Below are 23,509 nucleotides of genomic sequence, written 5' to 3'. Positions count from 1 at the left end.
AGCCAAATCATCAGCAGCCAAACAGCTGTGCCCAGTTGTCTCCTTCCACACAACTTACATACCAATCCACGTATCATAGTTAATGCAAATACACACCACAGAAAGTTGAACTAATTGCAGTATTTGTCCTGAGATAGCATCTTTTATACACATACAATGTTAAAAAACGCAGGTATATATCAGTAGCAGAAAAAAGCGAACCAGCAGCTGTAATGGTATTGCACAATGTGTATTTCTGTGTGGTTAGTCTCCGTCAGTAGACAATGTTAAAAAACGCAGGTATATATCAGTAGCAGACAAAAATCAACCAGCAACTGTGATGGAATTGCACAATGTGCATTTGTCTCCTTAGGCTCCATCAGTAGCAAGTACCCAAGTGGATGCTTGGGCAATTCTCATTTGCAACTAATACATCAGATGAAAACCATCATCTGATACAAATATATATATTTGCAGAAGGGTTGGCACTCTATTAAAACTGTTAGCACACCAGAGAAAATCTTTAGCAGCTGTTTGTCCGTCTTCATGTTCTGAGTTCAAATTCTGCTGAGGTTGTTTAACTTTGACTTTCATCCTTTTGGGGGGTCGATGTAATGGACTTATCCTCACCCCTAAAATTGCTGGCCTTGAGCCAAAATTTAAAACCAATATATATTTCTGGATGATTTTACTACACTGTACTTCTATAAAAGTTATTATCTCTAGTCGAATTCTGCAATTAATTCAACGTTCAATGATGTAATTTGCTTTACATATGATGTACATTTTGCCATTTTGAAATAATACTGCTTCTGCTGTACAAAACCAACACACACACACACACTCTCACACGCATATGTATGTATATGTATTTTGTTATAATATGAAAATTCTTTCTACTACGCATAATAAGCCCAACATGCCAAAGTGTGGAGAATACAAAAAGCAAGACACGATGTGGTTGTCATCTCTGGTAATTCTATCCTCTTTAGTGAAATTGCTCAACGACATTTATTTCCTTTTAAGTGGGCATTCCATATCAAAGCATTCAACAACAACAAGACCAACAACGACAACAACAATGACAATGAATGTATGAAATGTGTAGTTCACACGTCTCTCTTTTTTTTTTGTTTCATTTTTTTATCCCTTCGTAGTCTTTGCTAACTTAAAACAAGCAAATAATAATAGCGATAATAATAATAATAATAGCATAATAGCAGTGATATCGAAATAAATATACAAGACAACAATGATAACTAAATTATAACATACCAACAAAAAAGAACAAACATGACTAAAAGCAAGACCACAAAAGCCGCATTTCATTCGCCCTCCATAGACAACAAATACTTAGACTAACGAAAGCTATAAATGCAGACGACAACAAATGGATGGAACAGAGTCTGTGTTGGGTTTTTTTATATTTATCTTTTACTTGATTTGGTCGTTTGACTGCAGCCATACTGGAGCACGATCTAGAAGAAATTTTTAGACCAACGAATCAACCCCAGTAGTTTTTATTTTTTAAAATTTTTATTTATTCTATCAAAATCTTTGTTTCTTTTGTTGAACCATTAAGTTACTTTCGGGGATGTAAACAAACCAACACTGCTTGTCAAACACAGACACAAAGACACATACACAAGTATGTGTGTGTTTCATCATCATCATCATCATCATGTGTTTGTCTATATACACACACACACACAAGCTTCTTTCAGTTTCCATTTACCAAATCCACTCATAAGGCTTTGGTCAGTCTGGGGCCATAGAAGAAGAAGCATGCCTACACACAGCCCAGTCCAGGAATTGAACACACAACCTCAACCACTGAGCCATGAACCTTCAAACATCTATATATATAGGTGTGTGTGTCTTTGTGCTGTCTGTATGTGTTTCCCCTAACCATCATTTGACAACTGGTGCTAGTTTGTTTACATCCTCATAACTTAGCAGTCCAACAAAAGATATCAATAGAATGAGTACCAGACTTAAAAATAAGTAGTAGGAGTCAATTTGTTTAGCTAAAACCTTTCAAGACAATGCTCCAGCATGGTCGCAGTCCAATGACTGAAACCAGCAAAAGATTTTTAAAAAAAGGTTCTATACAAGAAAAACACAAACAAAAACATTTTCTGTATTTGCACTAACATCTCTTCAGTATGTTAAAATTCTTAATAATGGTTAAAACACAATATTCTTTGATACGAAAACTAAGCCAAGATTTGAACCCGCAATTACAAATTAAAATTAATCGCTAAGGACTGAATTGTAATGAGAAAGATCTTTAACAGCAACTTAAATCCCGTTTTAATCTTCTTTATATAACGACCCGCTGGAAGCTGTCTTTTGTTCTGTGACACAAATTTCTGGTTTTAACTGTTTAGCATACAAATTACTCGTATCTGATGTAATGCTTATTTATTCCCATTGTTTTGAATTAATTCGCTGTAATCTCATAGCTTTGTGATTTCGATGATGAGATAACTTATTTTTGTAATAACATTGTAAAGATTGGGCGTGCGGCTCAATGTGGTTGGTTTGAACATAGAATAAAGCAGAATATTTTGGCTGGATACGACTGGTTTGAATGTTGAAGAACTCAGCTGATCTAATTTAAAACCTGCCATCAAAATTTCTTGCTCATTTGTTCTCAACACTGGTTTAATAATGACAAGGTTATTTTGCTAAATTTTTTCAATATTTTTAAGAAAATAATTGGAACCAAGGTAGTGTAATTTAGGATAAATGGAAATGAAACAGCCATTGTATTTTTAGAATCATCTGTATCAATAAATTCAACACAGGCATTTTGATTGTAGTTATTACTAATTTCGTTTATGCAAATCTAATTATGGATGTCATTTTAAATATTAAAAACAGAGGAACGACAGCCACAATCAGTGCCTGTGTCAAATAATCATGAAGATGACTCTACCAAAACAAAACAATATTTGTTTCAAGAGAGGATCTCTGATCTAACTTCTTAACAAATTTGGATATAAAATTCTTTACCAGTGAAATAAACATAGTTCTACTATATATATATATATATATATATATATATATATATAGGTAAACAGTAAAAATAATTACAGACATGGACAAGAACATGAAACACCACAGAGACGACACAAGAACCACAGGACGGGACATTCGAAGCCCTCAGTCATCAGTCAAGAACCAGATCATCTTAGCAATTTCGGCTGATTAATCTATATATATATATATATATATATAATCAGCCGAAATTGCGAGAATGATCCGGTTCTTGACTGAAGATTAAAGGCTTTGAATGACCTGTCCGTGTTTTTTGTATCGTCTATTTGTGTTCTTGTCCCATTATCGGTAGGAACTTTTTCAAAAAGTTCTTTATATATATATATATATATATATATAAAGGGTAAGCAACAGGTATTTTTGTATATTTCCACTTTATATTTAAAAAATTTTTTTCCTACTTTTTTTAATTGCAAAATCTTTGATCAGATTCTCATTATGACACCATGAACACTTTGAAACTATATTTCCAATATATTTTGTTGAATGTTATTTTAGCAAGTTTAAAGTAAGATGGAAAATATTGCTTAACTTTATATGCTTCCACTTTCTTCATATTTGAAAAGTTTCTCATACTTTTTCTAACCGCAAAGTCTTTGATCCAATCCTCAAAATTAATCATACATAACACGTTTGCTTCTATACTCAGTAGAGATAAGGCATCCCGAATATCATTTTAGCAAGTTTAAAGTGATTTCTTTTGTGCCATAAACCATTTCTGTGGCACCCTCCCTTTCTTTGATGTTCTAAGCACATGCTTGTTTTGCTTAATGGTTAATCGTGCTGTCAGTACATCTGTCAAGAATAGGTGAAAAAAATCTTTTGGGAAATTACTTTGTGATAAAGGCTATTGTTAATGTTATAGCCAGAGGAATATTTGTATTGAATTCAAAACTACGAACCCAGGAATATTACAAAAAAAAAAGAAAAAAAAAAAGATTAGCTTAAGGTTTTTTTTCTTTTTTTTTAATGTCCATTCAAGGAAGAAAGTTTAAGGAGGAAGAGACAACAAATACCAAATACATATTTTACATCCCATATATGTATAACCAACAACCAGCGTTCCCAAGAGAAAGGACATGCAAATTATAAGGACGAAAATAATAAAAAAAAGCTATGTAAAGCCACTTTGCAAAGAGAGAAAGAAGACAAGCAAGAGAATAAAAAAAAACAAAAAAAACTTTAGCTGACGAGACAAACGATTATTTATCATCATCATTATTATTATTATTATTGTTTCAAATTTTGGCAGAAAGCCAGCAATTTTAGGTGGAGGGGGTTAGCTAATTATATCAGCCCCAAGTACTTGATTGGTACTTTATTTTATTGATCCTGAAAGGATGACGGGGGAAGTTGATCTGAGAGGAGGGAGAAGTGCAGTCATCATCATCATCATCATCATTATTATTATTATTACTAATTGAGAGAGCAGTCCACACTATCAAAGTAACACTGGGGTACAAATATACAAGGCCCAGTTTACCCATCATGACTACCCATCTGATAAGGGTACACCAGACACATGCATCACAACTATTTGTGCATGACATGGTAACCTCATATCAAGATAAATATTAAATTAAATTATTATTATTATTATTATTATTATTATTATTATTGAGTGGAGAGCAGTCCATGCCATCAAAGTAACACTGGGGTACAAATATACGAAGCCCAGTATACCCACCATGACTACCAATCTGATAAGGGTACACCAGGCACTTGAGTCAAATTAAATTATTATTATCATTACTGAGTGAGAGAGAGAGCAGCACACACCATCAAAGTGACATTAGGGTAAAATATACAAGGCCCAATGTACCCCTCGTGACTACCCATCTGATATGGTTACACCAGGCACATGCATCACAACCAAATGTGCATAACATAGTGATCTCACATCAAGATAAACAGTGAATGACCTTGCAGGTGGGACCAGTTAGAATTTTCTTTTGGTTGAGTAGCCCATCCTGTTCAAAAGGTCTCTGAATAAGGTTTAAGGATGATGATCAAAACACCCATATTTCCAGAGAGGAATTATTCAAACCCCAAAGAATTCTTCTCAACACATGGTTATTCATCATCATTATTATTATTTTCATTATTATTATTATTATTATCATCATCATTGTTATTATCATTACTCTCGGAGTGGTTGGCGTTAGGAAGGGCATCCAGCTGTAGAAACTTTGTCAGATCAAGACTGGAGCCTGGTGCAGCCATCTGGTTCGCCAGCCCTCAGTCAAAATCGTCCAACCCATGCTAGCATGGAAAGCGGACGTTAAACGATGATGATGATGATGATTATTACCATGGTGATGAGCTGGTGAAATTGCTAGAACACCAGACAAGATGTTTAGCAGTTTACTTATTCTGGCTCCTTACATTCTGATTTCAAATTCCACCAAGGTCGATGCTGCTGGTCAATCCCTTTCAGGATGGATGAAATAAGTACCGATCAAGAACAGGGGGGGTCGATGTAATGAACCTGCCCCTTCTTTTCAAAATTGCTAACTTTGTGTCAAAATTAGAAAGAATTATTCTCATTACCATAGTTCTTTTTTTTCTTTTTTTTTTTGTGGTTTCCTTTTTTTTTCCTAAGGAGCAACTAAATAGAAAGTCCTTTTATAACAAAGGAGAACAGATGATTGGGGGATAGGGGTCAATGGGACGAGTAAGCTATGACATACCGCTCTATGACAGTCTTAATTTGGTCGTCTTTCTCAGCTTGCTGTTTGCGCATTCGTTCCTCACTCTCCTCTAAACGCTGTTGCCAGTCCTGCATCATCTGTTGCGTACCCGATTCTTGGGTGAACAGCATACGTTCAGCTTCATGAAGACGGGATTGCGCCTCCAGTAACTGCTTCTTCAACGTAGAAACTTCTTTCTCGTACTGTAAGTAGAAGAAATGTTGAGTTTCTCTCAAGTCTAGTAGATAGGAGGGGGAGGGGGAGACGAATGAACGAGAGAGAGAGAAAGAGAGACAAACGGAATAGGCAGGCAGAGACAAAGTGGGACAGATGGACAGAGAGAGAGAGAGAGAGAGAGAGAGAGAAACAGATAGGCAGGCAGAGAGAAAATGGGACAGATGGATAGAGAGAGAGAGAGAAACAGATAGGCAGGCAGAGAGAAAATGGGGCAGATGGATAGAGAGAGAGAGAGAAACAGATAGGTAGGCAGAGAGAAAGTGGGACAGATGGACAGAGAGAGAGAGAGAGAGAGAAACAGATAGGCAGGCAGAGAGAAAATGGGACAGATGGACAGAGAGAGAGAGAGAGAGAAGAGAGAGAGAGAAAGAAAGTATGAGATAGAGAGTCTCGAAGAGACAGGCTGAGTGAGAGAGACAGAGAGAGTGGGGAAGAGAGAGAGAGAGAAAGACAGACAAAGACAGGCAAAGGTGAGGGAGGGAGACAAACAGAAAAGGAAGGACAGAGAAAGGGAGACAAGCAGAGTGAGAGAAAGACAGATTGACAGAGTGACAGAGAGACAGACAGCTTCAGCTCTCAGTTTGAAGGAAGTGTGAAAAGGATAAATCTTGATGTTGTCTCTGAAGAAAGATGAGACATTTCAGAGATTAGTCAAGAATGACCTCAAATTGCGAAAAGAATTTTAATAGAACTCCAATTGGCTTTTGTTTTTAACCCTTTCATTACTGTATTTCTGTTGAGATGCTCTGTGTTTCCTTCAATTACTTTAAAATGTAACAAAGAATTCAGTAAAATAACTTAGTTATCATTAACCTAGTGTTAGGAACATAAATTGTGACTAAGGTTTTGGTGGAAGATTTTAGTTCAAAACTTATGAAAATTAGACATTTGTACTACAGAGCCAGAGGTGGTTTCAGCCGGGTTGGTAATGAAAGGGTTAATCCCAAAGTAACATAGACATGTTACTTATTAATTTCTTAGCCACAAACTAAAATGCTGATTTGCAGGGGTTGGGTATGTCTGAACCACCCTGGGAGGTGTGATACAAAGTTAGCCTGGATATGAGATTTCGGTGCAAAAAAAAAAAATTTTAATAAAAAAAAAATAACAAAGCAATTAGATTAAATATTTCAAATTATAATCTTGGGAAACATAATTGATTATTTTTGGGTTTTTTTCGAGATTTAATTCTGTAATACTGAACACATTGCCGATTCTTAACAAAAACAGAAAAAACTTATTAATAAAGCAGTTAAAACCAGATACAGATAATGTAAAAGGGAGCTATGGTAGCCCCGTATTTCTAGGTACAAACTATGTAAAAGGGAGCTATAGTAGCCCTGTATTGCTAGGTACAGATTATATAGGAGGGTGTTATGGTGGCCCTTTATTTCAAGGTAGAGACTACATATGAGGGAGCTATGGTAGCCCCTTATTACTGGGCATTACTAGGCACAGATTGTGTAAGAGGGAGCTATTGAATCCCTTTATTTCTAGATACAGACTCTGTAAGAGGGAGAAATGGCAGCTTTGTATTATTAGATATTTATTACTGGAGACAAACTCTTTAAGAGGGAGTCAGAATAGCTCTGTATTACTAGGTATGGATTATGTAAGAGGGAGCTATGGTGGTCCTTTATTTTTAGCTACAGACTATATAAGAGGGAGCTATGGTGGATCCTTATTTCTATGTACAGTCTATATAAGAGAAAGCTATGATAGCTTCCCCTTATATAGAAGCTACCGTAGAATATGTAAGAGGGAGTTATGATAGCATTGGTTGTCAAGTGATGGTGGGCGGACAAACAGACAAAAAGACACACATATATATATACATATATAGACATACATACGTATATATGTGTGTGTGTGTGTATATATGATGGGCTTCTTTCAGTTTTCGTCTACCAAATCCACTCACAAGGCTTTGGTCGGCTCGCGGCTATAGTTGAAGACACTTGTCCAAGGTGCCACACAGTTGGACTGAACCCAGAACCAGGTGACTGGGATGCAAGCTTCTTACCACACAACCATGCCTGTGCCAGGGAGAATGAGGTTGATTTCTTCAACTAAAACCCTTCAAAGCCATGCCCCAGCATGGCCACAGTCCAATAACAAAAACACTGCAACACACAAGTAGTTTTCCTGATCCACCAGAACCCAACTTATTTGGGGGGTTTTTTCCTCTCTCCACCCTGCTATTCTGGTTCTGCACCAATCCCTATGCCCAATGTACCCAATCCTTTTTCCCCCACTGAATGTTATCCCTCTGGAAAAACCGAACCCCTTCCTCATGTGAAGTTCTTCAACACAGTTTTCTACACGGATCCATTACAACTGTGAACGAACGTTGCAATACATTTAAAGGAGGAAATGATAAACAAATTTCAAGAATTATTTCCAAATAATTAAAACGAAGTCATATCAAATCTAACATACTAACGAAGCTGCAAAGATAATTAAAAACACCAGACACATGAATATATTTTAATGTCTTTCTATTTCAGTCAGGCATTTGGTTAAATCTGATTTCTTTTTCTTTTCAGAATTACCAAATTTAGCACACACACACATGATTATTCAATCAACTGTATAAGAGAAAGACAGATGAAAATATCAATTAAAATTTTTTTTTTTTTTTTTTCAGTTTCTTTCAGGTGAAATTTCAAAAATTGGTAAAATTCTGATGTTTCTCATAAAATGAATAACGACCAACAAAAGAATTGAGTGGTAGAAGAGAAAATGAATTTAAGATTCATCGAAATTACGTTTATTCACTGAAATTACAATTTCAGTTCTTAAATTCTTTCAGAAGCCCCCCCCCCCCACTCTCACATTCTGGGAAAACCAATATGAGAAAACATTTTCGCGTTAATCAATTTGAATATTTTCTGTGAGATTAAGAGGCTTGCATCCCAACCATGTGGTCTTGGGTGTCTTGCTTTGAGAGCTGCTTTTGGTACTCTTTTACTTGTTTCAGTCATTTTAACTGTGGCCATGCTGGTGCACCGCCTTTTAGTCGAGCAAATCGACCCCAGGACTTATTCTTTGTAAGCCTAGTACTTATTCTATCGGTCTCTTTTGCTGAACTGCTAAGTTACGGGAACGTAAACACACCACCATTGGTTGTTAAGCGATGTTGGGGGTAACAAACACATACACACAAACATATACACACACATACATACATATATATATATATATACATATATATATATATACGATGGGCTTCTTTCAGTTTCCATCTACCAAATCCACTCACAAGGCTTTGGTCATCTCGAGGCTATAGTAGAAGACACTTGCCCAAGGTGCCATGCAGTGGGACTGAACCCGGAACCATGTGGTTCGTAAGCAAGCTACTTAACAAACAGCCACTCCTGCACCTATAAACAGATGTTGTTTGACACTGTTGGAATCCTGTTTTGTGACAATACAGGATGGTCACAGCTAGATTGTACTTGATCATAGTTGAATTAGAGCTGAGTTGGAGCCAAACAACAGCCATCACAATCTAATGTTCTGTTTTTCTTGCTAGCATGGGTTGGGTGGTTTGACAGGAGATGGCCATCTGGAAAGCTGTACCAGGATCCAATTGTCAGCTTTGGCATATTTTCCACAGCTGGACACCCTTCCTAGTGCTTTTTTATGTGGCACCAGCACAAGTGCTTTATACATGGCACTAGCACAGGTGCCAGCAGATTTGCACTCCAACCTCATAAAACCCTTCACCATCAACGACTACCTAAATGGATCCATGGGCTGAAGGGTTTGTCACAAGAATATTGCAAACGTGTCATCCACCAGGAGTAGTTGAGAAGCACCAACAAATGGTTGATGTAACAATGTGCTGTTACAGCACATACCTCCATGCTACTACTACCTATGTTAATAGAATGTACTCTTCACTAAACCCTTTTAGGGATCAAATTATTCTGTCAAATGTAAAGCATATTATTTTGGATTAATCATGCATTATTTTATAGCTTCAAGACTTCAGTGATGTGACAGTTTATTTTTCATTACAATATTGTAAAGTAGAAGTGAGATGTTGGATAAGGGCAGTTTGACCATAAAAAAAAGCAGAATATTTTAGCCGGATATGGCTGGTTTAAATGCTAAACGGTCAAATTATATTTTTTATTTATTCCTATTTCTGTCCCACCATCAATTGTGCCATGTGGGGCCAGCATGGGATGTCAAAGAATAAAGCCAATGCTTCCTCTGCAGATTGTAAAAGGATGACTAAAAGCCTGTGGTAGGATTTGCACTTTGACCTCATAAAATCCTCACCGGCAATGACTACCCAAAACAGATCCGTGGGTTAGATGGTTGTCTCCAGAGTGGCGCAAAGGTGTGATCTGCTGGGAGTAGTAGGGATGCACCAACAAATGGTAGATGCAGTGATGTGCTGTTACCCCGTATGTCCTGTACTACTTACTTAGGTTAATAAAATTGTTTGTTAGACCCATCATTTCCTCTGTGCCGTAAAAGAGGACTAAAAGAGGCTTCTGACCTTGTAAAACCCTCACCACTAACGACTACCCAAGGAGACCCATGGGCGGAAGGGTTGTCACCTGAGTGATGCAAAGATGTCATCAACCAGAAGTAATAGGGAATCAACCAGCAAATGATGGATGCAGCAGAGCGCTGTTACAGCGAAGGCCCTCATACTATATTCAGGATATCAATGATAAAATAGATGTATACTCTTTACTTTCTTTTACTTGTTTCAGTCATTTGACTGCGGCTATGCTGGAGCACCGCCTTTTAGTCGAGCAAATCGACCCCGAGACTTATTCTTTGTCAGCCTAGTACTTATTCTAGTAGTCTCTTTTGCCGAACCGCTAAGTGACAGGGACACAAACACACCAGCATTGGTTGTCAAGCAATGCTAGAGGGACAAACACAGACACACAAACATACACATACATATATATATATATATATATATACATATATACAACAGGCTTCTTTCAGTTTCCGTCTACCAAATCCACTCACAAGGCATTGGTCGGCCTTGGGCTATAGCAGAAGACACTTGCCCAAGATGCCACGCAGTGGGACTGAACCCGGAACCATGTGGTTGGTTAGCAAAGCCACTCCTGCGCATAGATGTATACTCTTTACTCACTTTTACTTGTTTCAGTCATTTGACTGTGGCCATACTAGAGCACCGCCTTTTAGTCGAGCAAATTGACCCCAGGACTTATTCTTTATAAACCTAGTACTTATTCTATCAGTCTCTTTTGCCGAACCGCTAAGTTACGAGGATGTAAACACACCAGCACCGGTTGTCAAGCGATGTTGTGGGGGACAATCACAGACAGTTTTAATGAGTTTTACGAGGTGCATTACTAATTTCAAAAGTGATGATATATATCTGGAAAATTCAATAATCCAGCAACTCTCTGATCCCACCGGTGCCAGAGAGGAGAAAATTTACCATATTTGGAATTAGATTCACTGGTTTTTTTGTGATTCTGTTTCTGATTTCTCATTCTTGTTGTTGTTGTTATTGTTATCATTAGTGAAACCACGTTGCTAAGAGGTTAGAGTATTCAGCTCCTGACTGTAAGGTCATGAGTTCAATTCCTGGCAGTGTGCCGTGTCCTTGAGCAAGACACTTTACTTCACATTGCCCCAGTCCACTCAGCTGGCAAAAATGGAATTGCACCTGTTCTTCAAAGGGGCCAGCTGTGTAACACTTTGTGTCACGCTAAATCTCCCTGAAAACTACGTTAAGGGCATGCATGCCTGTGGAGTACTCAGCCACCTGTACGTTTATTCCACAAGCAAGCTGTTCTGTTGATCACAATGGAATGCATGTTTTTTTTATTGTTATTGTTATGTAATCAACTGCACAACTACTACTACAACTACTACTACTACTACTACAACTTCTACTACTACTACTACTAAAGGGTAAAGATTTCCTTCGGTCATGAATGACCATGGGGTTGCACCTAGAAAGTTCCCCTCTGAGGCACAAGTCCAGCCAAGGTTGTTTACGAAAGCCCAGCAGCCATCTATGCATACCAGCCTCTCCTCTCCACAAGAAAGGCAAAGAGACCCCGATACAGCTTGGCACCTGTGACGTCACAACTCATTTCTACAGCTGAGTGAACTGGAGCAACGTGAAATAAAGTGTCTTGCTCAAGAACACAACACACAACCCGGTCTTGGAATCGAACTCACTACCTCATGATTGTGAGCTTGATGCTTTAACCATTGAGCCATGCGCCTCCTACACCATCATCAATAAAACTACAGTAATATTCGGTCGAAATCATTGTTACGATGGCAGCTGAAATTGCAGCATCCAACGTTTGTTTCTTTGCTGAGCTGGTACCACGGGTTTCTTTTGATCTACAATATCACTCCTCTTAAATGTTTGCGTTGATTCAATTTTTTAAATTACTTTTTTTTTTTAAATTTTTAATTTTTGATATTCTTGGAAATTGAAAATGAAAAAAATTTGGTTTTGAAGAAATTTTGAACTGAAATGAAACTGTGAAATGAATGACAACATTATGGAAACGATGATGATGACGATGGTGAAGAAAATAAAGAAGGAAAGAAAAGATGAAAAATGAAGAAGTAATCGAAGAAGAAGGAAAGAAAAGATAAAAATGAAGAAATCAAAGAAGAAAAGAAGAAAAGACAAAAATGAAGAAATAATCAAAGAAGGAAAGAAAAGATAAAAAATGAAGAAATAATCAAAGAAGGAAAGAAAAGACATAATGAAGAAATAAACCAAAAGAAGGATAAAATATGAAGAATAAAATGAAATATGGAATGAAAATTAATGTTAAAGAAAGAGATAGAAAATAAAAAAAATTGGAAAGAAAAAAATTACAATGAAATAAAAGAAAGAGAGACAAAGGAAGTGTCTATAAGCTATTTGTATATCTGCTCTATGATAGCAAATGGCTGCTGTTGCAAGCAAGCTAGAGTGAAAGGAAAGGTTGAGTGTGAACAGAGTGGATATAAATGGTGCTTCATTTGTGACTAGCATCGAAGAGACAGACTACAACACTTTGTCAACAACTACAGACACGCACGAACACACACATATATAAATATGCATTTCACACATAATACAAATGGATTTTATACATATATATATATATATATATATATCTAACACTGACTATTACCGACTAAGCAAACAAGTTCATCTGTCTCTAACATCAGTTGTACCTTTTATATATATAAAGTATATATATATATGTATATATATATATATACTTTATATATATAAAAGGTGCAAAATGTGACCGCGTGTGTACCGCTGGCAATTTTTTTTCCTCCGTCTTCCTTTCTCTGGATTTTTCCTTTTCCTATGTTTCTGACAAAGAGCTCCGCCTGAAACGTAAAACCCTCCTCCTTCCCTTCCTTCCTGAGCGTCCAATAATACTATATTTGTTCCACGTCCTCGCGTTGTTGTGTTTTCATGTTTGGATTAACTTTATATATATATATATATATATATATAAAAGACCCCCTTCGGTCATGAATGACCATGGGATTGCACCTAGAAAGTTACCCTCCTAGACACAAGTCCGGGCAAGGTTGTTTATGGAAGACCAGCAGTCGCCCATGCATACCAGCCTCCCCTCTCAACACCACTGATGTTATCCAAGGGAAAGACAAAGGTCGATACAGCTTGGCACCTGTGACGTCGCAACTCATTTCTACAGCTGAGTGAACTGGAGCAACGTGAAATAAAGTGCCTTGCTCAAGAACACAACACGCAGCCCGGTCCGGGATTCAAGCTCACAACCTCACGATCATAAGCTCGACGCTCTAACCACTGAGCCATGCGCCTTCACTATATATATAAAGTATATATATATATATATATATATATATATATATATATATATATATATATATATATATTATATAGTATATATATATATAAAAAGTATATATATATATAAAACACTGTCCAATGAACAGGAAGATGAAACTCGGAGTAGCAGTTTTTTGTGATATCTCTGTGATGTTTTGCAGCTTTAATAATAAAGCCTATTACTCTACCTTCAGTATTCAAGTACTATTTTTACCCCCACCTTGTTTCACATTTATGTGCTTACTCCCAAGCATCAAACTAATACACCTGCTTCTCGTTCATACACCTGTCTTCATCTTTTGTTTTTCTGTAAATTTCAACAATATATTATACGCTCACGAGGTTACTCCAGTTTTATCTAGTTTTAACTGCTTACTCTTTGGACTTACATATCTAAACTACTGCCTGAACTTTCTGCACTTCTCCTCATCTACATACCAGCAATCTACCCAGATTACCATTGGATATACTTTTATGGATTTCACTGGACTCGTCTGTTGATGAAAAATCACTCCAATATACCACGATGTCTGAACTTTTTTGAACTGTCTATTTTTCCATACTCCGTACATTGTTACTTTGCATTTCTTTCTCCAGTCACAATGCTTGACCACTAAATCCACAAGTTTTTTATTCTCTCTGTTTATTTCCTCTTATTCCTTTCTGTTGAAGAGCGTAGGCTCGAAATGTAAAAGACTTTCTCACTTTCCCAACTAATACACTAATATACCTGTTTGTTGTTCATACACCTGTCTTCGTCTTTTGTTTTTCTGTAAATTTCAGCTATATATATATATATACATATTCAAAATGTGACCGCATGTGTACCGTTGGCGATTTTTTTCCTCTGTCTTCCTTTCTCTGGATCTTTCCTTCTGTTATGTTTCCGATGAAGAGCTCCGCTCGAAACGTTAAACACTCCTTCCCTTCCTTCCTAAGCATCCAATAATACTATATTTGTTCCATGTTCTCGCGTTGTTGTGTTTTCTCTTTGTGTTTTCATGTTTGGATAAACTATATATATATGTGTGTGTGTGTGTGTGTGTGTGTGAGAGAGTGTGTGTATGTATAAATATACATATGATCAACCAGATATACTTAGCATACACACTCTGTGCATTTGCCGGTAGGCTGTGGTTTGGCACAGTGGAGAATATTCTCTCAAAGCACCTGAAAGTCATGGACAGGTGAGATAATTCACCACTAATTTCATTCAGCAGTGATGGACAATGATGTTTCGCCATTTCTGTCGCTTATCAACACCATGTAGCTGAACAGGATCGGAAATGAATCCTATCACCAATTCATGACATATATATACATATATATATATATATATATATATATATATAATATAATTCGAGACAAAACCAAACAAGCAGACATGAAACAATTGTAGTGGCGGTTTATTTAATTTATATTAAAATTTTATGTATTGATTAAGTCTTTCCTTGTTTGGTTTTAAAATAGTGGTTTTGTCTCGAATTATATTATATAATATTTTACTATAAAATTGGATTTAACCCTAAATCTGATTTTTCCCTGTAATTTTGGATTCATTCCCTAATATTTATTATATATATATATATATATATACATATATGTATGTATGTATGGTTCCTTCAGATGGTGTGTTTTATGGTAAATTTCCTTTAACTCCCATCCTATGCTACAGTTTTTTTCCTGGCTACTTAGAGTGTAAAGTACAATGAAAATTCCTTTTTGAACAATGTCGTATTATAAACATCCTAAAGAGATAATAATGTATAAATTGCTATATACATATATATATATATATGCAACAATTTACAATTAATGCGATCGAAACACGTGTCAGACAATTATTATGAATCAAACAATGGTAATAAACAAAGTTTGAATGTTCAAATTCTTTATCAATATATATATATATATATATATATATATATATATTATATATATATATATACATCTATATATATACATATATATACATATATATATACATATATATATACACACATATATATATACATATATATACACACATATATATATATATATATATATATATATCCTTATATATCCATATATATACATAAACATCCATATATACATAAACATCCATATATATACATAAATATCCATATATATATATATATATATATATATACATATATATAGCTTCTATGTATCATGTTCAATGTATATATGCTGATGATAGGCTAGTTGCTTTGACATTTGTCCTTGAATTACATATCTTATGGACGTGCAATGTTATCTCGGGACAAATACTGCAGTAACTGGCCTATCAACTGTGTATATACGTTAAGTATACATAACTATAAAACATCACATATTCCAAACATGTTACCAGGATGTTGCACTCACACTCATTATACTAGAGCACAACTAAAGGCAGACTTAGAATATATAGTTTCCATCAAAACATTTCTACCACGAAGTTAAAAAAAAAAACAATAAATAACAACAGTGACACTACAAATTAAACCAAAAAATAAAACCCTTAAAACCAACAAGTTCCAGGGGGAGACAATCAGCAAAAAAAAAAAAAAACGAGAAAAAGGCAGCAGGTAGGACTATGTAAGGTTTAAGGAAAGGGAGTGGGGGGGAGAGAAAAATGCAACAAAGAAAACAGACATTGTGATATGAGACTGTTGCAAGCTGGATGGGTGACTGGACAGGAAATGACCACAATAAAAGGGAGTTAATCCATTTACTACAAGGAATAGCAGTTGGCTTCTAGAAATATATATATACATTTTTTTTTTTTTTTTTTTTTTTGAAATAAAATATATTTTCTTCAACACAAAGACAGACAAAATGAAGCCCAATCTGAGTTGAAAATTCGCCTTACCTCAGGGTCTGATTCTGAACCATCAATGTCAGTCTGGAGTTAAAATCAATTGGATATATATATATGTATTTTTAGAGTTTTTTTTTTTTCTTTTATGAGAATAGCATGTTTGTAAAGCTACATATGGTGTTGCATGTGCTACACATATTAAAACGTAATGCAGTTTATTTACTTATCGCATACACATGTATCTATATAGTTCTATATATACACTTACGTATATACATACACGAATGTATGCACATACATATATACATACGTCTATATATACAAATATATATATATATATACACATAGACATGCACGAATGTACATGTAGACATACATATATACACATATCTAGCCTATATAGTAAATATATAGCCAGGGCTAATTTAGTGATTTCTCTGTAGATTGAGAAAAATGATGAACAACCTTAAATGATTTTCAGATCTTATTGAATTCTCATCAGTGACATCTCCATCAATTTGACCAATCCCAGAGAAACAAGCAACCACTCTGTTTATATACTCAACAATTACAATAGGTATAGAAACCTGGAGCTACTAATTTGCATACAGTAAGTGTTAACAGTACATATATATGTGTGTGTGTGTATATATATATATATATACACACACACACACATAGAGTAACATATATATTATATATATATATATATATATATATATATATTATATATATATATATATTTTACTCTACAATTTATATACGTTATTATTATTTTTTTTTGCAATTTACTTAATCTTTGACATTTTATTGTTATTTTAATGTTAATATTTCTATTATATGTAATTTTCTAGATGGTGTAATTTAATCGTTCATTTTGAATTGATAAAAAGGTGGTTTTTTTCCTAATTTTTTATATATATACACATACACACACACACACACGTATACATATTTGTGAGAAATAGAATTTGAAGCTAAAACTATGAACCAATCCTCAACACATATTAAACCACCAGAGGGCGATAGAATTTCTTTTAAAGATTATACGTCTGTATTGCTTTGTAACTGAAGTATTCTATTGTTTCACTTTGTAAATGTATAACCGTTTATATTGCTATACACGTTTAACTATTTACATTTATACACACAGAAAACCATGTATAAAAACTATAAATATGAACTTTTGAAATATCATTAAATCTCACAAATTTGGCATAATTTTTTTTTTTTTTTTTAGGAAATTTATTTTTTCATTTGTGTATTTTATTTATTCTTGACATGAAAATGGTTGAGAAATTTTGTTTTCTGCGAAATGTCGTCTGAAATATCTGTTATTTGCATTGAGGGCAACAGAGCTGGCACTGAGAGGTCACAGCTCTGGTGCGACAGACATGTGATTAGAATGTCACAGGAAAGAATCGCAGAACGGAGTTCTTCAGTTTTGCCATTAAGAGGATTTGCCAAACTCTAACAATTAAAATACATTTTTTTGATGTTCAAAATAATTAAATGAAACACTCTACATTACAATCGTTTCCCGATAGTCATTATTATTATTATTGAGTGAGCAAGCAGCACACACCACCAAAGTGGCGTAGAAGTGAAGATATATGAAGCCAAATATACCCATCGTGACTACCCATTTGATAACGGTACACCAGGTACATGCATTACAACCATATACACACAACATGGTAATTTCATATCAAGATAAACAGCACATGACCTTGCAGGTGGGGCCCAGTAAGAATTATCTTCAAGTTGAGCAGCCCATCTTGCTCAAAAGATCTCTGAGTAAGGATTGCTAAAGGATGGTGAATGAAACGCCCATTTTTCCAGGAGTGAATTATTCAAACCCCAAAGAAATCCTCTCAACATATGGCTATGATGCTCCCCCACTACTTCAGCTTGTGATCAGAGATGCACACATTGTCATCCACCAAGGGACATGGTCAACTGGTTACGGTCAAAACAACTGACAAGCAAATCTGTGGTATTGAGCAGAATATTTGCTGCAGCCCATCTTTTATACCAAGACAAAACAATGTACATGTTGACACTTCAATTAGTTGAGATCAGAAACCATGGCAGCCACTGCCTGGCACTGCATCAGGGCATTGAGAGCCACTGCCTGGCACTGCATCAGGGCATTGAGAGCCACTGCCTGGCACTGCATCAGGGCATTGAGAGCCACTGCCTGGCACTGCATCAGGGCATTGAGAGCCACTGCCTGGCACTGCATCAGGGCATTGAGAGCCACTGCCTGGCACTGCATCAGGGCATTGAGAGCCACTGCCTGGCACTGCATCAGGGCATTGAGAGCCACTGCCTGGCACTGCATCAGGGCATTGAGAGCCACTGCCTGGCACTGCATCAGGGCATTGAGAGCCACTGCCTGGCACTGCATCAGGGCATTGAGAGCCACTGCCTGGCACTGCATCAGGGCATTGAGAGCCACTGCCTGGCACTGCATCAGGTCAATCAGTAGAAAAGCTTTAGTAACTTTATTTTTTAAAAATTAACCAAAAACTTTTTTTAAATATATAATTGACAGGTGGAGTTCATTTCCTAACTATATGGTCCCAGCTTCAATCCCACTAGATGGCACCTTGGGTAAGTATCTTCTACTATAATATTGCATCAACCGAAACCTTGAGAATGAAATTCTATACAAGGAAACTATGTCGAAGCCAGCTAAAAGGAGAGATTGTTCTTGATGTTGGGTCATAGAATATCAATTCAATATCACCATTGTTCGATCTTTAGCAAAATTAGAGGCGCCTTTAGTGGAGTCAACTGTAGCAAATGACAAAACATACAAGTAGGTTTCTGGTTTGAAAACAACTTCTTCCATCCTCCTACCCTTCCATCAGCCATGTACCACAGGTGCTGCCCTATTTCTTATTTAACCATTAAGAGTGCTGAGACCCCCTTTGATTATGACTGACCATGGGATTGCACCTAGAATGTTACCCTCCCAGGCACAAGTCCAGGCAAGGTTGTTTATGGCAGACATAAATGATTTGAAGGAATGCATCACCAACTCATTTGCACACCTATCACCAGATGTGCTATTACAAGTTCACAACGAGTGGGGTAAATGTATTGCAATGTGTATCGAAAACAATGGTAACCATATAGAGACTGTTAAATTAATTTTTAGTTTGTTTTAAGCATCTCAGCTATGGTCATGCTGGAGCACCACTTTCCAAATTGTACAGTAATTAAAGGTGGTTTACTTTGTAATTAAAGCCTGTTTTTTCTTTGTAAACAGGTCACTTAGCTACTCTGTTAGTCAAGCTACAGATTATATATAAATATGTTGTACCATTTCTAACGAATCAGACCAATGTCTAATAATGAAACAATGAAACAAAAACTGGAAGAAAATAAAGAAATCATTTGTGTAATTATGTGTGTGATTATAATTTAAGAGAAATAACCAAGTGATAGTGGTGGTGGTGGTCATGCTGTTGTTGTCGAGTGAACTCACACTAATATTTTAATTGTGGAAACAGCATAAGAAATATTGTTTACTCTTACTGTACTGATGGTTTAAATGTGAATTGTTTAAACTGTACAGTTGGTTTTATGTTCAGTGTTAACTGCATTGGTCTAAATGTGTTTACTGTCTCTATGTTAGTCTATTTTTGTTTAGTGTCACCCAGTTGGCTTAAGTGTTAACTGTTTTCGTACTGGTCTAAATACGTTTACTGTAAGGTTTGTTTTCAATGAAGTGCCATAGTGCTGGTCTAAATGTGTTTAGTGCTAGTCTAACTTTGTTAAGTGTTATTCTGTTTTTCTAAACACGTTTACTGCATTGGTCTAAATATATTTAGTGTTACTGCTATATTGGTTTAAGTGTATCTACTGCTAGTCTAAATGCATTTAGTCTCTGCTGTTTTGGTCTAAATGAAATTTGAGTCTAACATTTACTCTGCTGACCAAAACATGTTTAGTGACTACAGTATTAGTCTAACTGTATTTAGTGTTAATGTGCTAGTTTAACCATGTTTACTGTTCATTTTATGTTTTATGTTACAGTGCTGGTCTAAATGTATTTAGTGTCACCATCTAATCCATGCCAGCATGGAAAGCGGATGTTAAACGGAAATGATGATGATGTCACTATTGGCCTAAGCATGTTAAGTATTACTGTGTTGGCTTGAATATATTCAGTACAACTGTGTTGGTCTAAATGTGTTTAGTGTTAGTCTAAATGTATTTGGTGGTACTGTTTTTATAAACGTATTTAGTGTTGGTCTAAACGTGTTTAGTGTATATACAAAGCTGGTGTGAATTCCAACAAAAAAAATTGATGAGGATGAAGAATGATATTTACCTCTTCCCTGGTTTTCACTGGCTCAGACTTCCTATGTTGTACCGTTTGGGTGCCACTGTGGAGAGAGTGCTGCTGAGCCAGTGAGAGCCGAGCGCCAGGTTTATAAACAGAGAATTCATCTGAAACAGATGACGTTGCCAGGTGACGATCCTTCTCGGCTCGTTTTGGCAAAGTGTTACACTGAATAACACTAGTGTCTCTATCGTTTAAAGACCTTGACGGGTCTTCGTATCGAGCCCCAGAAAACTTCATCTCAATACCTTGAGGCAATTCACATGAAGTGTTCAATGGGCTGTTTCCTGGTTGGTTGTGTGAGCGTAAAGTCACTGACTTTAGGCTCGGTTTTGGGCTGCAGTGTCCATATAAAGGGTTAATCCGCTGCAAGGCGGGGCCATGCTGTAAATTATCAATGTCCGTTTGCATGGGGGTGGAGTGTACTAAGCTGCGTCGATCACAAAGTGACTCACTACTTGAGCTAGAACTGGAAAGCTGAGAGAATTTTTGAATGGGATCCGTTATTTTGCGAGCGGAATCTAAAGTCGTTATTGCCGTAATTGGTAGATTCCGCATTGGGCTGCGAGTCTGGTGCACTTGTGTGTTTACACTGACAAATGGTAATGTGCCTGAGTCATCCGTACTGCTTAAAGAACTTGAACTTGAGGTCTGAGGAATCTTCAAGCTACTGTGTACCATTGGAGATGAAGTACCACTTACAGCACCAGCGCCTTCCATTGTGGATAAAGCATTTCCTGAAACGGATATTGAAGAAGATGGCATTACGGACTGAGAGTTCCGTTGGTGTTTATACAAGGGATTAGAAAAGGAAAGTGGTTGCTGGATGGAGGAATGTTGAGCAGCGAATGACGTGGAACCCAAACTAGAAAACTGAGCAGGTAACGTTGAGCCGCTGAATTGTTCTTGAGATGCCAGTGGTAGTTCCATGGACAAGGTTGAGGGGCTGTACACCGTTGGTTGATAACCTGAAGAGGACATGAAAGAATTTTGACTAGTAGATCGTTGGGAAGAAGCTGCAAGAGAATTACTGGTATGGCTGCGATGTTGAAGATCTGAGTTGGTTTTGTCTGCAAGCGCCGTCTCGTATGGCGCATCGCTCGGGTCATCTATGAAACTAATTCTGTTATCATAACCATTAACAGCTTCTGCTGTCGTTAGAATATCGTTCCACCATTGTTTTAAGGAGTCTTTATTATTGTTAGTGTGTTTGCTGACTGATACATCGGAAATATCTCGCGTCACAGAAATATCGTTAAATGCACTGCACATATTTGCTTCGTTAGTACGTTTCCATGTGCCTGATGTCTGTTGAGTGATTCCACCGTTGTCTGAATTCATACTGTCATCCATGTTTATTGTGTGATTGTTGTCCATGTGTAAAGTTGACTTAGACAGCTGAACTAACGAGCTCACCGAAGGGTTGCTGTTTGGTGTCGTGGCCAAATTGTCGTAAATCTGGCTCTTCCGGTTGGGTTGTTTTTTCCCAATCTTGGGATCGTTTAAGGCCTGGGTGAGTCCATTGAGAATATCAGGCAATGGATGCAGTTTTGTTATTGTAGCCTAAAGAAAAGAAAATAATAATTATTATTAAAATTAATTTTCAAAGCGAGTCATATTAAAATCTTAATCAACCATCTTCCTAATTAGAAATCAAATTAACAATGTTGAATTCTATGTGTATGCGTGTTTGTGTCTGTTTATAATTATTTCTCAAAGGTATTTCAAGAATTGCAAATATCTAATTAGAAAAAAGAAACTGAGATGAAAGATAAATGAAAATTTCACTGAAATTGTAAAATAAAACATTTCTACATTATCTTTAAAAAAATAGTTTTAAATCTAATGAAATCTTTAATTAAATTTTTAACGGACTTTTTAAAATAAAAGTAAAAAATTAAAACATGACTCAAGAGTAAGGTGGTCAATATTAAGAGACAATGAACTTTGACATTGCATGTTAATTAACATATTATTTAATTAAGCTATGATTGCTTTAAAAAAATCCTTTTCACATACTGTATTCAAATGTGGACAATAAGATGGACAAGCTGTGCACATGAATGTTGAACAGACACAGCTTGTGGTCATTGGATACAGGCTGTGAAAGTAGGTTAGATGGACAAGCTGTGAATGTAGACATTAAGTAGATCAGTGGTTCTCAACTGGGGTCCACAGGGGTCCATATAAGATTTTGTTGTTAAAATTTATGTACAATAAGTTGGTTTTATTTCTATGATACACAAAATATTTTCACAATTTTTTTTCCGCTTTCCATGCTGGCATGGGTTGGACAGCTTGACTGAGGACTGGTGATCCAGATGGCTGCACCAGGCACCAATCTGATCCGGCAGAGTTTCTACAGCTGGATGCCCTTCCTAACGCCAACCACTTCAAGAGTGTAGTGGGTGCTTTTATGTGCCACTGACATGAGGGCCAGTCAGGCAGTACTGGCAACGATCACACTCAAATGGTGTTTTTTACATGCCACATGCCTCAACAAGTTTTCGCAAGCAGAGTTT

The 23,509-nt window shown here is 36.3% G+C and overlaps 1 protein-coding gene across 11 annotated transcripts in view; it reads right to left on the bottom strand.

Annotated features, from left to right (window-relative positions):
- Positions 1-23,509, bottom strand: part of LOC115222966 (ras GTPase-activating protein nGAP) — a 479,655-nt gene that overhangs the window by 32,114 nt on the left and 424,032 nt on the right. For 9 of the 11 annotated variants that reach the window (XM_029793377.2, XM_029793379.2, XM_029793375.2 and 6 more), the window contains 3 exons: positions 20,976-22,550; positions 16,682-16,714; positions 5,733-5,935 (listed from right to left, as the gene is read on the bottom strand). In XM_029793377.2, the coding sequence (XP_029649237.1) occupies positions 5,733-5,935; positions 16,682-16,714; positions 20,976-22,550 (1,811 nt within the window). The remainder of the gene's footprint in view (positions 1-5,732; positions 5,936-16,681; positions 16,715-20,975; positions 22,551-23,509) is intronic. The other 2 variants (XM_029793376.2, XR_005003304.1) reach the window with 2 other exon arrangements.

The sequence above is a fragment of the Octopus sinensis genome, linkage group LG21 (genome assembly GCF_006345805.1).
Source record: "Octopus sinensis linkage group LG21, ASM634580v1, whole genome shotgun sequence".
In the NCBI taxonomy this organism is placed as follows: Eukaryota; Metazoa; Mollusca; class Cephalopoda; order Octopoda; family Octopodidae; genus Octopus; species Octopus sinensis.
Note: the sequence above shows the minus strand (reverse complement) of the source record. Positions and strands in the feature narration are given on the sequence as shown.